Source organism: Echinops telfairi, unplaced genomic scaffold, assembly GCF_000313985.2.
Source record: "Echinops telfairi isolate 266 unplaced genomic scaffold, ASM31398v2 ScPeMD7_7459;HRSCAF=8497, whole genome shotgun sequence".
Classification (NCBI taxonomy): Eukaryota; Metazoa; Chordata; class Mammalia; order Afrosoricida; family Tenrecidae; genus Echinops; species Echinops telfairi.
This window is the reverse complement of record NW_022111359.1, coordinates 6,699,765-6,711,718: the sequence shown is the minus strand read 5'-3', so window position 1 is coordinate 6,711,718 and position 11,954 is coordinate 6,699,765. Positions and strand designations below refer to the sequence as shown.

The 11,954-nt window shown below is 60.2% G+C and overlaps 4 protein-coding genes across 4 annotated transcripts in view; 2 read left to right on the top strand and 2 right to left on the bottom strand.

Moving 5' to 3' along the window:
- GTF2F1 (general transcription factor IIF subunit 1) overlaps positions 1-2,986 on the top strand; it is an 8,045-nt gene extending 5,059 nt beyond the window's left edge. The window contains exons 5-13 of the mRNA XM_004714240.2: positions 263-433; positions 963-1,144; positions 1,262-1,415; positions 1,510-1,568; positions 1,655-1,774; positions 1,855-1,928; positions 2,000-2,138; positions 2,348-2,465; positions 2,549-2,986. Coding sequence (XP_004714297.1) covers positions 263-433; positions 963-1,144; positions 1,262-1,415; positions 1,510-1,568; positions 1,655-1,774; positions 1,855-1,928; positions 2,000-2,138; positions 2,348-2,465; positions 2,549-2,753 — 1,222 coding nt within the window. The 3' untranslated portion in view covers positions 2,754-2,986. The remainder of the gene's footprint in view (positions 1-262; positions 434-962; positions 1,145-1,261; positions 1,416-1,509; positions 1,569-1,654; positions 1,775-1,854; positions 1,929-1,999; positions 2,139-2,347; positions 2,466-2,548) is intronic.
- A 3,863-nt stretch (positions 2,987-6,849) lies between these two features.
- PSPN (persephin) lies at positions 6,850-7,420 on the top strand. Its single transcript, XM_004714338.1, has 2 exons — positions 6,850-7,009; positions 7,098-7,420. Exons 1-2 carry the CDS (start codon positions 6,850-6,852, stop codon positions 7,418-7,420), a joined length of 483 nt encoding a protein of 160 aa, XP_004714395.1.
- Positions 7,421-7,574: 154 nt separating this feature from the next.
- On the bottom strand, positions 7,575-9,187 carry ALKBH7 (alkB homolog 7). The gene is made up of 4 exons (XM_004714339.2): positions 8,993-9,187; positions 8,201-8,374; positions 7,995-8,119; positions 7,575-7,793 (listed from the first exon to the last, which is right to left on the bottom strand). The coding sequence occupies exons 1-4, from the start codon at positions 9,185-9,187 to the stop codon at positions 7,598-7,600; spliced, it is 690 nt and encodes a 229-aa protein (XP_004714396.1). The 3' UTR covers positions 7,575-7,597.
- Positions 9,188-11,114: 1,927 nt separating this feature from the next.
- Positions 11,115-11,954, bottom strand: part of LOC101643353 (caseinolytic mitochondrial matrix peptidase proteolytic subunit) — a 5,710-nt gene continuing 4,870 nt past the window's right edge. Inside the window, exon 6 of the mRNA XM_004714340.2 lies at positions 11,115-11,469. Within this exon, the coding sequence (XP_004714397.1) occupies positions 11,279-11,469 (191 nt within the window). The 3' untranslated portion in view covers positions 11,115-11,278. The remainder of the gene's footprint in view (positions 11,470-11,954) is intronic.

Sequence of the window (11,954 nt, the reverse complement as noted above, 5' to 3'; positions counted from 1 at the left end):
AGAAGTTCCAGACGAAGAAGACGGGGCTGAGCAGCGAGCCTACCCCTGCGTGCAGCAGCTGGGGGTCAGATTTTGGGGCCATTGTCCTAAGGCTTCCCTCTGATGGGCTTTGCAGGTTCAGAGGGCTGGCCCTGCTTTGCAGACAGGAGGTTGGAGGCTCAGACCTTTGAAGGGCAGCCTCAGCCCTCACAGCTGAGTTCTGCAGCGCCCGCCAAGGGACCTCTAGCTCATGACTGGTCCTGACACTAGCCCTGCTCCACAGGTTCAAAGGCGTGAAGAAGGGGGGTGTGACGGAGAACACCTCCTACTACATCTTCACCCAGTGCCCTGATGGCGCCTTTGAGGCCTTCCCAGTGAACAACTGGTACAATTTCACGCCGCTGGCCCGGCACCGCACGCTCACCGCCGAGGAGGCCGAGGAGGAGTGGGAGCGGTGAGCCGGCCCCGACACAACCATCATGGTCCCCAGGAAGACAGGGGGCCGAGACCCTTTAGAGATTTGGGCAGGCCTACAAGGCCAGCCCAGTGGGGAGTCAGCAGCCTGGTGGCTTCACCAGGGCAGGGCACCCAAGAACCAGAGGCAGAGACCACAGTGACCACCCTCAGCCCCTTGGGCTTCCTGCAGGGTGGCAGCCACTACCAGGACCCACTGCAGCTGAGCTCTGTGGGCTCCTATGGCAGTGTGTCCTCGGGGGCACTGGCACGGGGCCTGGGTGGTCAGTGCTCGTTCGTGGAACTCCACCTGCCGAACACTGCCCAGGCCTAGCCCAGCCCAGAGCCTGCTCAGTCTCCTGGCAGCATGCGTGTGGGACACTGGCCAGGGCTGGGACGGAGGTGTGGATCTAATGTGGCAGGAGGATTCTGGGAGGTGTTAGGCTGCCAGCTTCGCGTGGACAGTGGTGGGGCAGGAAGGTGTCCCCTGGCTGGTGGGCTGCGCTGAGCTGGCCGAGGCCCCATTGCAGGAGGAACAAGGTCCTGAACCACTTCAGCATCATGCAGCAGCGGCGGCTCAAGGACCAGGACCAGGACGAGGACGAGGAGAAGGAGAAGCGTGGCCGCAAGAAGCCCAGTGAGCTGCGCATCCACGACCTGGAGGACGATCTGGAGATGTCCTCGGAGGACAGCGAGGCCAGCGGCGAGGAGGGTGCGGCCTGGCCCCGGGCCGTGGGGCGGGGCCCTAGGAGGAGGGCCTGGCCAGCAGTGCAGCCCCTCCTGAGACCCCTGCTTGCTCTCCACCCCCCACCCCCCACTCCGCCCCCAGGCAGCAGACCGTCCAAGGCCAAGAAGAAGTCGCCGCAGACTAAGGCAGGCAAGAAGAAGAAGAAGAAGAAGACCTCCGATGACGAGGCCTTCGAGGACAGCGACGACGGGGACTTTGAGGGCCAGGAGGTGGATTACATGTCGGATGGCTCGAGGTGAGACTGCGGAGGGCACGGGGACCCGGGCCTGGCTTTGGGCCGTGCTCACCCCTCTCCCTGTCTCACCCCTGCACCCCCCACCTCCCAACAGTTCCCCAGATGAGACGGAAGGCAAGCCCAAAGTGGTCCAGCAGGAGGAGGGGCCCAAGGGTAGGTGAGGGCCAGTGGGGCGGGGCGGGGCGGGACCTGTGGCCTCCCACTCACCCCCCCTCCCCTCCCCTCCCCTCCCCTCCCAGGGGTGGACGAGCAGAGTGAGAGCAGCGAGGAGAGCGAGGAGGAGAAGCCCCCGGAGGAGGACAAGGAGGAGGAAGAGGAGAAGAAGCCTCCCGCCCCCCAGGAGAAGAAGCGCAAGAAAGGTGGGTGCAGTGTGCCAGCCGCAGGTGAGGTGGGCAGTTAGGGTGCTGGCCTGGCCCTGACCCCGCCTCTTTCTGTGCAGACAGCAGCGACGAGTCGGACAGCTCAGAGGAGAGCGACATTGACAGTGAGGCTGCTTCAGCCCTCTTCATGGCGGTGAGGCCCTGCCCTGGGGGTGGGTGGGGGCGGGCCTCATGGGGCAGGGACTCACACTCCAACCCCTACAGAAGAAGAAGACGCCCCCCAAGAGGGAGCGGAAGCCATCGGGAGGCAGCTCACGGGGCAACAGCCGGCCTGGCACCCCCAGCACAGAGAGCAGCAGCACCTCGTCCACCCTGCGTGCAGCCGCCAGCAGGCTAGAGCAAGGTGCGTCTCCCTCCGCCCCTCCCCACGCTGGGGGGAGGGCTCACCTCTGAGCGCAGAGACTGGCTCGAGGGGTGTGCAGCTTGTCATCTCCATGGCAGGGTGGGGGTTGTTGTTGCCCGCGTTGAAGCTCACAGGACACCGGGGGAGCACTGGGGGCCATTGGGACGGCCGCCCGGTGGGCCAGCCCTCACCCTGGGCGGCTTCCATAGGAAAGCGGACGAGTGAGAACCCTTCTGCCAAGCGGCTCCGCATGGACCCCGGGCCACAGAGCCTGTCTGGTAAATCCACCCCCCAGCCCCAGTCTGGGAAGTCGACACCCTGCAGCAGGTAGGCTGGCTTAGATGGTGGGGGCCGGGCGGGGTCTGCAGGGATAGCAGGCTGACCAGCCACCCACCTCCCTGTCCCCGCAGCGACGTGCAGGTGACCGAGGAGGCTGTGCGCCGCTACCTGACGCGCAAGCCCATGACCACCAAGGATTTGCTGAAGAAGTTCCAGACGAAGAAGACGGGGCTGAGCAGCGAGCAGACGGTCAACGTGCTGGCCCAGATCCTCAAGCGCCTCAACCCGGAGCGCAAGATGGTCAACGACAAGATGCACTTCTCCCTCAAGGAGTGACCGGCAGGGCCCAGGCCCCCGCCCAGCGCAGCCGGCCCTCCGGCGGCGGGCTCTGCCTGCCGGAGCCTTCCAACAAGACTTATTTGCCTTCCGGTTGTCTCTGGCTTCTGGGGACCCCGTGTGTCGCTAGAGAGCTGCACCCCCTTGGGCTTTCAGGTCCCGAGTTTCTGGGGAGACAGCCAGCTCTGTCTGCAGCTCCTCACTTCTCAGTAAACATCAGCCGGTTAACTACACCCCAGGTCTGCTGTTCTTTGTTGCCCTTGAACAGACCCTGGTTTGTCGAGACCCCGGGGACAGAGCGGCGCCTTTTCCAGAAAGTGCCAGGACTTTCTGGTGGATCCTAAGGCCACCTGATTTTTGCTCACGGTCAAATGCTTAGCCTCACTATTCTCAGACTCCCACACTGGGCTGCCAGCACAAATGGCCTCATATTCTCCCCCAGAGCAGCTGGTGGGTTTGAACTGTGGCCTTTCAGAGCCACCTATTGGCACTTCATGTTCTCTCAACCCTAATCACCTTCACCGCACCCTGTCCCCTGTGGTCCATGAGGTAACTCATCTCTTGCTCAGAGAACGGCTGGGCTGATCCTACAGCAGGGATGTCATTGTTCCTCCAGGTTGTCCCTTAGGAGCCCTGGGGGTGCAGTGGTTACTCACTGGGCTGTGATCACAAGGTCAGTGGTTCGAAAACACCAGCTGCTCCTTGGGAGCAAGATGGGCCTTCTGCTGTAAAGAGTGGCAGTCTTGGAACCTCAGGGGCAGCCCTGCCCTGCCCTACAGGCTCGCTAGGAGTCGGCATCGACCTGATGTTTGTGAGTTTGAGTTTCCGAGGGGAGGTTGTTCCAGGGAGCATCTCGGGTCGTCATCTGTCAGAGGACTGGCCTCCAAGGTGATGGGTGTCCTGCTGTCTCTCTGACCCTTGCAGTTCCCTTGGGTTCTGTGATTCGGGAGGGCAAGCCTCTGAGAAGGGTGCGGTGGTGGTCTGTGAGCGCCTCTTGACTTCAAGGGGAGGATGGTCAAATTGGACCCCAGCCCAGGCCCGTCCCCAGAGCTCTCCATGCCTCTCCGCTGCAGTGGCCACCCAGAACATCTTCAGGAGTAAGGGCGTTACTAGGGAAACAAACAGGTTACATTTAGGGATAGAAACACACAGGATCCATCTCTTTGGTCAGACAGCCTCTTGGCCATGCTCAAGGTGCAAGTGTTAGAAAGCTCTCGGCGCTGTGGCCCTGTGGCCTCTGCCCTGTGGGAGCAAATGTAAGCGCTGATTAAGCACCGAGGCTTCTCGCTCAGTGGGGGCTGATGTGGGTTTGTGTTTTGGGTCCCACATTGCTAGGAGTGGGATGGGGCCCGACAGTGTTTTTTTTGAGCCCCTGGTCTGAGTGTTTTTGGCTGCTGGACCCTGGTCTCATCCGGGCTGGGATCCTTGGGCGGAAAAAGTCTTCCTCCCCATCCTGTTCCGAAGGCATCTGGCTGCCAAGCAGGAATGCTTGAGATGTCCCGCTAAGTCCCTGGAATGTCCCAGGTTGGTCCAACCTCTTCTCATCCTTCCGCCCGGCCTTTTTAGGACAACGGGAAAGCAGTGCCCCCAGCCCGTCCAGCTCTGCAGTCTTAGCAACCCCCCCGCAAGCCGGCCACATCATCGTCCTCTGTGTGGCACGCCTGCTCTTCCCAGCGGTGCCTGTGGCCAGTTTGCCAGGCAGCTGGGCACAGGCCTTTCTGAGGCACAGGGACAAGGGCCACTGCTGCTACGCTCAGAGGCCAGGCAGTGCTGCACAGGCCTGGCGTTCTGGGGGCCGCAGTTCAGTTTCTTCAGTATGGGGCAACTTTGGGCATGGGAAGGACCCCTCCTGATGTCGCCATAGGTTAGGTATTGGGCTGCTGAACCCCCCTGTCAGCGGTTCCAACCCACCAGCTGAGGAGCTGTTCGACTGTCCTGTAGGGTCAGATTTGGGGCAAGAGACTAGCCTCAGACTCCCTTTCAGCACCTGAGCACAGCCTGGGTGAACACCAATAAGTGGGGGGTGGGGGGGGGGGTCCCTTAGCAGTGTGGCATCGGTGGGACTTCACCCCGCTCAGTAAAGAACTGCCCGATGGGGCTGCTCTGGAAGCAGGTCACCAGACTTTTCTTCCCAGGCACCTAGGAGGTGGATGGGCTCGAACCACCAACCTTTAGCAAGAGTAATTTAGCACTTACCCATTTGTGCCACCCGGGGACTCCTTCCTAAAACCAAGCCTGCCATTGAGTTGGTGCCCGTTCATAGCAGCCCTGTAGGACAGGGTAGCACTGCCCCTCTGGGTTTCTAAGACTGACTACGGGAGAGGAGCCTCGTCTTTCTTCCTCAGAGCCACTGATGGCCTCAAACTGCTGACCCTGGGTTAGCAGCCCAATGTGTAGCTGCCAGGCCACTAGGGCTCCTAGGGACTCAGACGTGTTGAAGTCTTGGTCTCTGTTGAGCTTTATGATTGGTACCCAGCATCGTCCCCTTCAGACCTGTAAAGGGACATGGACGTCCTTTGGCTCAAAAGTTCCTAGAAGTCCCGTGGTGGCAGGTACTGTGCCAAATGCACAAGTGTAGTCTGGGTACTTTTAGAGAAACAAATCCACAGAAACTCATGTGTAAGAGAGAGTTTTATATAAAGGTTAAGTGCATCAAGAAGACATCCCAACCCAGTGCTGCCCAAGCCCATAAATCCAACATTAACCCATATGTCCAACACCAATCCACATAGTCCTTCACCTCACAAAACACACACTATGACACCGACTGCAGGAGGAAAGCCAAGTCAGTGAATGTGTAAACCACTTAGCACTGACAGGGGTCTCCACGTGGCTGCTCCAGCACACAGGGCTGCATCGGGGTAGGGACATGTGGCTTCTCCTCAGGGATGTCTTGCAGGAAGTGAGCCTTGCCAGCTGAAGCAGGAACTGGCTGAGGCAGTTGCACCCTGGTCCGACCATCAGATAGCAAGAGACCAGAGAACTAGAAAGGCGAGGCTCACTGAACCATTTATCTCTTCGCCCTTCAATTAACCCCACGTGTTGGCACAATAAACTACCTCAGCACGCATTCTTTCTTCATCGAAGGAACCCCAGTGACGCAGTGCTTAAGTGCCCCTGCCACCGGTCTTTGCTGAGTCACAGGGGCCCGCAGGATGGAGCTGCCCCTGTGGGTTTCCCAGAGGGTCGATCCTCATTGGCACAGAAAGCCTCACGTTGTCCAAACAGAGGAAGGAAGGTGGGCAGTTTGAGGGGAAAAGGCCTAGCAATCTCCCATCAGGATGATGGCCTGAAAGGCCCCACAGTTCTGCTGTCACGTGGGGTTGCCATGAGGCGCGGACTGTGGGAAGGAGGAAGGGACGGAGGCTCACTCCCCGGAGTGACACCAAGCTAGGCACAGACGCCACCAGACTGCATGTCCCTGGGACCTACTGTCCCTTCCTCTGGGCCACTTCTTCCCAGGACCTAGTGGTTCTCAAGCTCCCTTCTGGTCTGATCATGGTGGTTCCCGGGAGGGGGCTGTGGGCCCTTCTAGAGGGAGGGGTTCCCCTGAGTGGGTGGCGGGGGGAGCTCCATGCACTGGGCAACCCCATCCTTGGCTGTCCCCACGCCTCACCCTTTTCCTGTTTTGATGTTGGCTTCACCGGCCTGCCCGGAGACAGGCATGACATCCTAATCCTCCATGGGGAGCCATGAAGGCCCCTCCACACTCGCCCCAGCACACACAGCTGCTCCGCCGGCCACCTAAGTGGGTCTCCTGAGCTTCAGCACCTGACTAGTGGGGAGAGACCCCCGTGTGGGGGGGTGTCCCATGACACCCCCACTCTCCCTGGTGATTACAGGTGGCCCAGTTAGGGGTGCTGGTTGCCCAGCCTGGGCTGGGCCCTGGCTGCTACGCCACCCTCGTAAATCAGACTGCTGAGGGGTGTCGGAAACAGGCTGTGGAATGTCTGGTGGGTGGGTGGGGGGGGAGGCTTAGCTCTAAGGAGCACAGGTGGGTGGGGCGAGAAGAGTGAACACCCCCACCCCCACCCCCCTCGCCTGAGCAGAGGCATAAATGGAGGGCAGGGGCTCCCCGGCCTCAGGACCTGTCGCCATGTCCCCGGGGGGAGTTTTGCTTGGCTGCCAGATGTCCCTGTGGCTGCTGCTGGACCTCGGCGGGGCCCCCGCTGCCCTGGGGTCCCCATTGGTAAACTCTGCAGGCTTCTGGACTCGGCGCAAAACAGAGACTGGAGAGACCCAGACGCAGTGGCTGGGTACGTACCCCAAGTCCCCCTGTTTGATCCCTAACTCCTGCCCACCCAGGTCCTGCCCGCTCACATCAGCTGCCCCTCTCACCCTCAGGACCCCGCCGTCCCCTCGCTCGCCTGCGCCGAGCCCCAGCCGCCCCATGCCAGCTCTGGAGCCTGACCCTGCCCGTGGCCGAGCTGGGCCTGGGCTATACCTCTGAAGAGAGGGTGGTCTTCCGCTACTGCGCCGGCAGCTGTCCCCGTGGTGCCCACACCCAGCATGGCCTGACGCTGGCCCGGCTGCGTGGCCAGGGACTCGCCCAAGGCGGGCCCTGCTGCAGGGCCACCAGCTACACAGACGTGACCTTCCTGGACAGCCACCATCGTTGGCAGCGGCTGGTCCAGCTCTCGGCGGCGGCCTGCAGCTGCAGTGACTGAGAAGGGGAGCAGGTTGGGGGGTGCGGTTGGCACAATAAAGAAAGCACTCTCTTGGCTTGGGGACCTTGTCCGCCAGATGTGAGACCAGCCACCTTGATCCCCAGGGGGGCAGTTCCCAGGCTCCCCCTGCACACTGAAGCCCCTGCAGACAGGCTGTGGGTGCTTCGCTAGCTTTATTTACACACAGTGTCCTTGATGGGTGGGAGGCAGCCTAGGGGGGTCAGCAGACTGTGGGGGGCAATCCGGGCTCTGCTCCTCAGGGGGGGAGCGGCAGATGACAGAGATGCGGCGGCTCCTGGGGATCCGGCGCTCCCCAAAAAAGGAGTCTTGGTCTCGTAGGATCTCATGGGAGAAGTCATAGCGGGCAGAGCCCCTGAGAGGGGGAGAGAGGAAGCAGAGGGGTGACTCAGGGTTGGGGCTCTGTCCAGGCAGTCTTGGGTCCCAGACCCCTGGGCAAGCTCTGGTGTCGGGGAGGACTGCGGAGGAGCAGGGCTTTGGGTGGCGGTGGCTACCAGGACTCTGGGTAACTGTCAGGGTGGCCTGCCGGGAACAGGGGAGGCTGGGTTTGAGGTACCTTAGGATGTAGAGGGAGCCAGGCTCCAACAAGAGTTCCAGCCACTCTGTGGGCTCCTGGGTGTGCACCAGCCGCATGACGCTGGAAGACAGCAAGGACAAGCCGGCAATGGTGGCTCCACAGAACTGCAGAGGGTGGGGCAGGTTAAGCTGCTGAGAATGCCATGCCCCCCCACAAGGAGCCCCTCAGCCCCCACCTCTGCTCACCTTGACGCTGTCCACGTGTGGCTTGATGTAGCCCTTCGGCTCCAGGTCCAGCACGTGCACCAGAGGGAGCAGGACCTGGTTGGGGCCGAAGGCAGCCTCCCGCACCCGCTGCAGGATGGCCTGGCTGGCCTCCGACCAGCGCGATTTCTCGGTCTCCCGGAAGCCGTGGATGGCCTGCGCAGAGAGGGCACAGGTCACGCCTAAAGGTTCCCCAGGGAGGGGGGTGGGCAGGGAAACAGTCATGGGAGAGGCCGCGTGCAGTCCACTCTCCAGCAGGGTGCTATCTAGACACTGCCCTAGACCTCAAGCCCCTTCCTCTGAGCCCCATCTGGGACTGGCCTTCCCCACACACTGCCATCAAGTCATGCGGACCCATAGCGACCCTACAGGAAAAGAGTAGAACTGCCCCTTTGAGTTTCCGAGATGGTATAGAAAGCCCCGCTTTTCTCCTACAAGGGAAGTGGTTGTGAACAGCTGTGTTTGCAGATCGCAGCCCAACATGCAACCACTGGACACCAGGGCTCCCTCCGCCATTGACCTTCAGGCCCCGACTTAATTTCTCAAAGTGCCTCAACTTGATCCTAAGTGCCCTGTCTCCGCCCCCTACCCCTGACCTTCCTTATCTCCCTCCACACCTAGTTCTGGCACGGGCCAAGCCCGATTCACTATTCCAGGGCCCGTCCCCTTGCGCCCCGCCCCAAACGGCTCGGCCACGCCCCAAGACCCACATCCAGGGCACCGATAGGCGCTCAAGCTCCCGCCCCCAGCCGTGGCCCCGCCCCCGGCGCTCACCGCGTCCCAGTGGTCGTATTCGTAGCGGCGGCGGCGCAGGGCTGGCTCCAGCTCGCGGCTCAGCGTCTCTTCCTCGGCCGCGCTCAGGAAGCCGGGCCGCACCACGGCAGCGTCCCGCAGGCGGCTCAGTACCGCCGGACCCGACCCTCGCACCCAGCCCTGCCCGGACACTGCCCGCAGCCCGCTCCCGGCCATGGCCCCGGAAGCCGGCGGGGTCCGTGGAACGCCCCGGGACCGCAACCATTGGCTGCGGCCACAACGGACCGTTCACCCATTGGGTTTCCCTCAAGTCCCGCCTCTTCCTTATCACGATTGGCTGATCCTTGGCCTGACCCCTCAGGCTATTGGCTCGCCTTAGAACCCGCCTCCTCACCGACGCTGTTCGGTTCTAGCCACCTCGATAGCTCATCCTACTGGCTGGGCTCCAAGCCCATGTGCAGGCCAGGTCTATTAGTGCTTGTCATTGACAACTGACTGGACGTCATTGGTAGTTGCAGATCCTAGCCCCACCTCTTTTGACATCAACTTCCCAGATCTGGTCAACTTTGAGCAGGTGAGATGTTGCCCAGGGGGCACTGGAGTCAGAAGGTCAAAGGTCAGGGTCAAAGACAAGGTTATGAAGTTTCCCAAGGTTGGACTAAGTGGTCTACAGGATAATTAAGGAAACCTACAGGCCTCCCACCTTAAAACTTAATCAAACTCTTGATAGAATTGGCATCTGTTGGTACCTCCTGGAGTTTCAATCCTGTGTACACGTGAGGACATCGTGTCTGATAAAACACCATCACTGCCATGGAGACCAGGCCAACTCACAGCGACCCTACAGGGCAGAGCGGAACTGGCCCTGTGGGTTTCCAAGGCTGTGGATTGTTAGATTGTGACATTTCGAGAGGAGAGACTGGTCCTTAGAGAAGGGCATCGAGCTTGGTAAAGGCAGTATTACAGAGGAAGGACCTTAAGGAGATGGCCCAGCACGGCTCAGGCAGATGAACACTTGTGAAGGCGGTCCGGGACTGGGCAGTATTTCGTTCTGCTGTGCGTAAGATTCTATTCTATTATCCAGTCCACTATGGGTTTGGAGCTGACTCAATGTTGCCTTCACACCAAGAAATCTTTACACAAGTAGCAAACCTCACTTTGCTCCTGAAGAATGGTCGGAGGTTCCGAACTGCTGACTTTGGGTTAGCACGTCAATTGTCACCGCTCTGTCACCAGGGGCTCCTCAAAGTAAAGGTTGACAATGAGTCGGAGCCCACGTGATGGCACCTCACAACATACACACATGAAACGTGGACAATGAATAAAGGAGGTAGGAGAACCGATGCCCTTGGACCAGTGTTTAGGTTCACTATCGGCTATACCGTGGGTTGCCAGTGGAAGGAACGAACCTGCCCTGGAGGCAGTACAGCCAGGATGCTATTTAGAAGCAAGAGGGAGACTGCCTCACACACTCTGGACGTTACCGGGAGGAACTAGTCCCTGGAGAAGGATGTCATGTTTGATAAAGGAGACATCAAAAAAGAACATGACCTTCGATGAGACGGACCGACACAGTAGCTGCAGCAATGCGTTCCACAGGACCAGGCAGGGTCTCTCTTTTTTTGTTATAGGAAGGGGCCGCCAAAGTTGGAGGAAAACGATACTGGAATTTTCCACAAATCCTTTGAAGCCCTCTCATGGTACATGAGGGTGCTAGGAGCCCACCCACTTGACAGCACCTCACAAGAACTGGCTGCGGGGTTGGCGGCTTTGAAGGCATCCAGAAGCTGCTCAGAAGACCGGCCTGGGGATCCAGACTAAAGGTAGGAAGAAAGGCCTAGAGGTGGCCTTCTGACACCCCGCCAGTGCAAAGCTCACAGCAGTCCGACCCACAGGCTGTCACAGGGACAGATTGGCCCTGGCAGTGCTTGCTCTCGCTGTAAGGGGCTCGCCGTTGGTTCCGGGGTGCACGGGGCCCCTGTGAGCTGGGGGCTGAGTCGATGGCAGCGAACAAACAACAGGACAGCTGTTTGCTGCAGGGAGAAGTGTCTGCTCAGGGCCGCTGTGACCCCTGAGAGGTGTGGACTCCACAGTAGAGCAGAGCGTGGGTGTAGGCGTGCACATGCTCGTGCGTACACACAGGAAAGATCACGAGGGTTTACTTGAAAATCACAGTGTCCCAGCAGCCCACCCTGTCACCCTAAGTTCCGCAAGGGGCCTCAGGCTTGGCAACCGGAGGGGAGCAGGGCTGCATTCTTGGGGGTCCGCCAGCCCCACAACTTCTCTTCCCCAAAGGAGACTGGGCTCTCAGGAGCTTGCTGGGACAGGGTCTGTGGCCCCCACCACTGTCGCCACTGCCGCCACTGCCGCCGGCTCCTTTTGCACCAACTCTGGCTCATCCTCTCCATCGTGGGGAGGGTGGACCAGCACCTTGTCCAAGATGCCAAACTCCTGGGCCTCCACGGGACTCATGTAACGGTCCCTTTCCATGGCTGCCTCTGTGAAACGAAAGCAGGCAGGGGGTCAGGAGCCAGCTCTGGGTGTCACCCGTTGCCAAGGGGACCCTGGCCTCCTCCTTGCTGGCTCTCTGTGCCTGGGCGCCCTCATTGGGAAAATCCCAGCGGCCATGAATCCCTACTTGCTCTGGACTAGGTTTTGTACCTGGCTGCCGTTGAACTGCCTCCTGCGCTTCACAGGGCCGTCACAGAGCAAGCGGGAAAGCACTCAACTATACGCCAAAAGGCTGGTGGTTCGGGATCACCCAGGGGCGCCTCGAAAGAAAGGCTTGGAGATCTACTTCTGAAAACCCTTCAACGGGATGGCAACCACCAAGGTCATGGAGATTCTAATGTGGTTCTAACCCACCTTTCTCAAAGGAGCCCTGCTGGCACAGTGGTTATGCACTGGACTGCTAACTCTAAGGTCAGCAGTTTGAAACCACCATCCTCAGGAGAAAGATGGGGCTTTCTACTCCCTTAAAGAG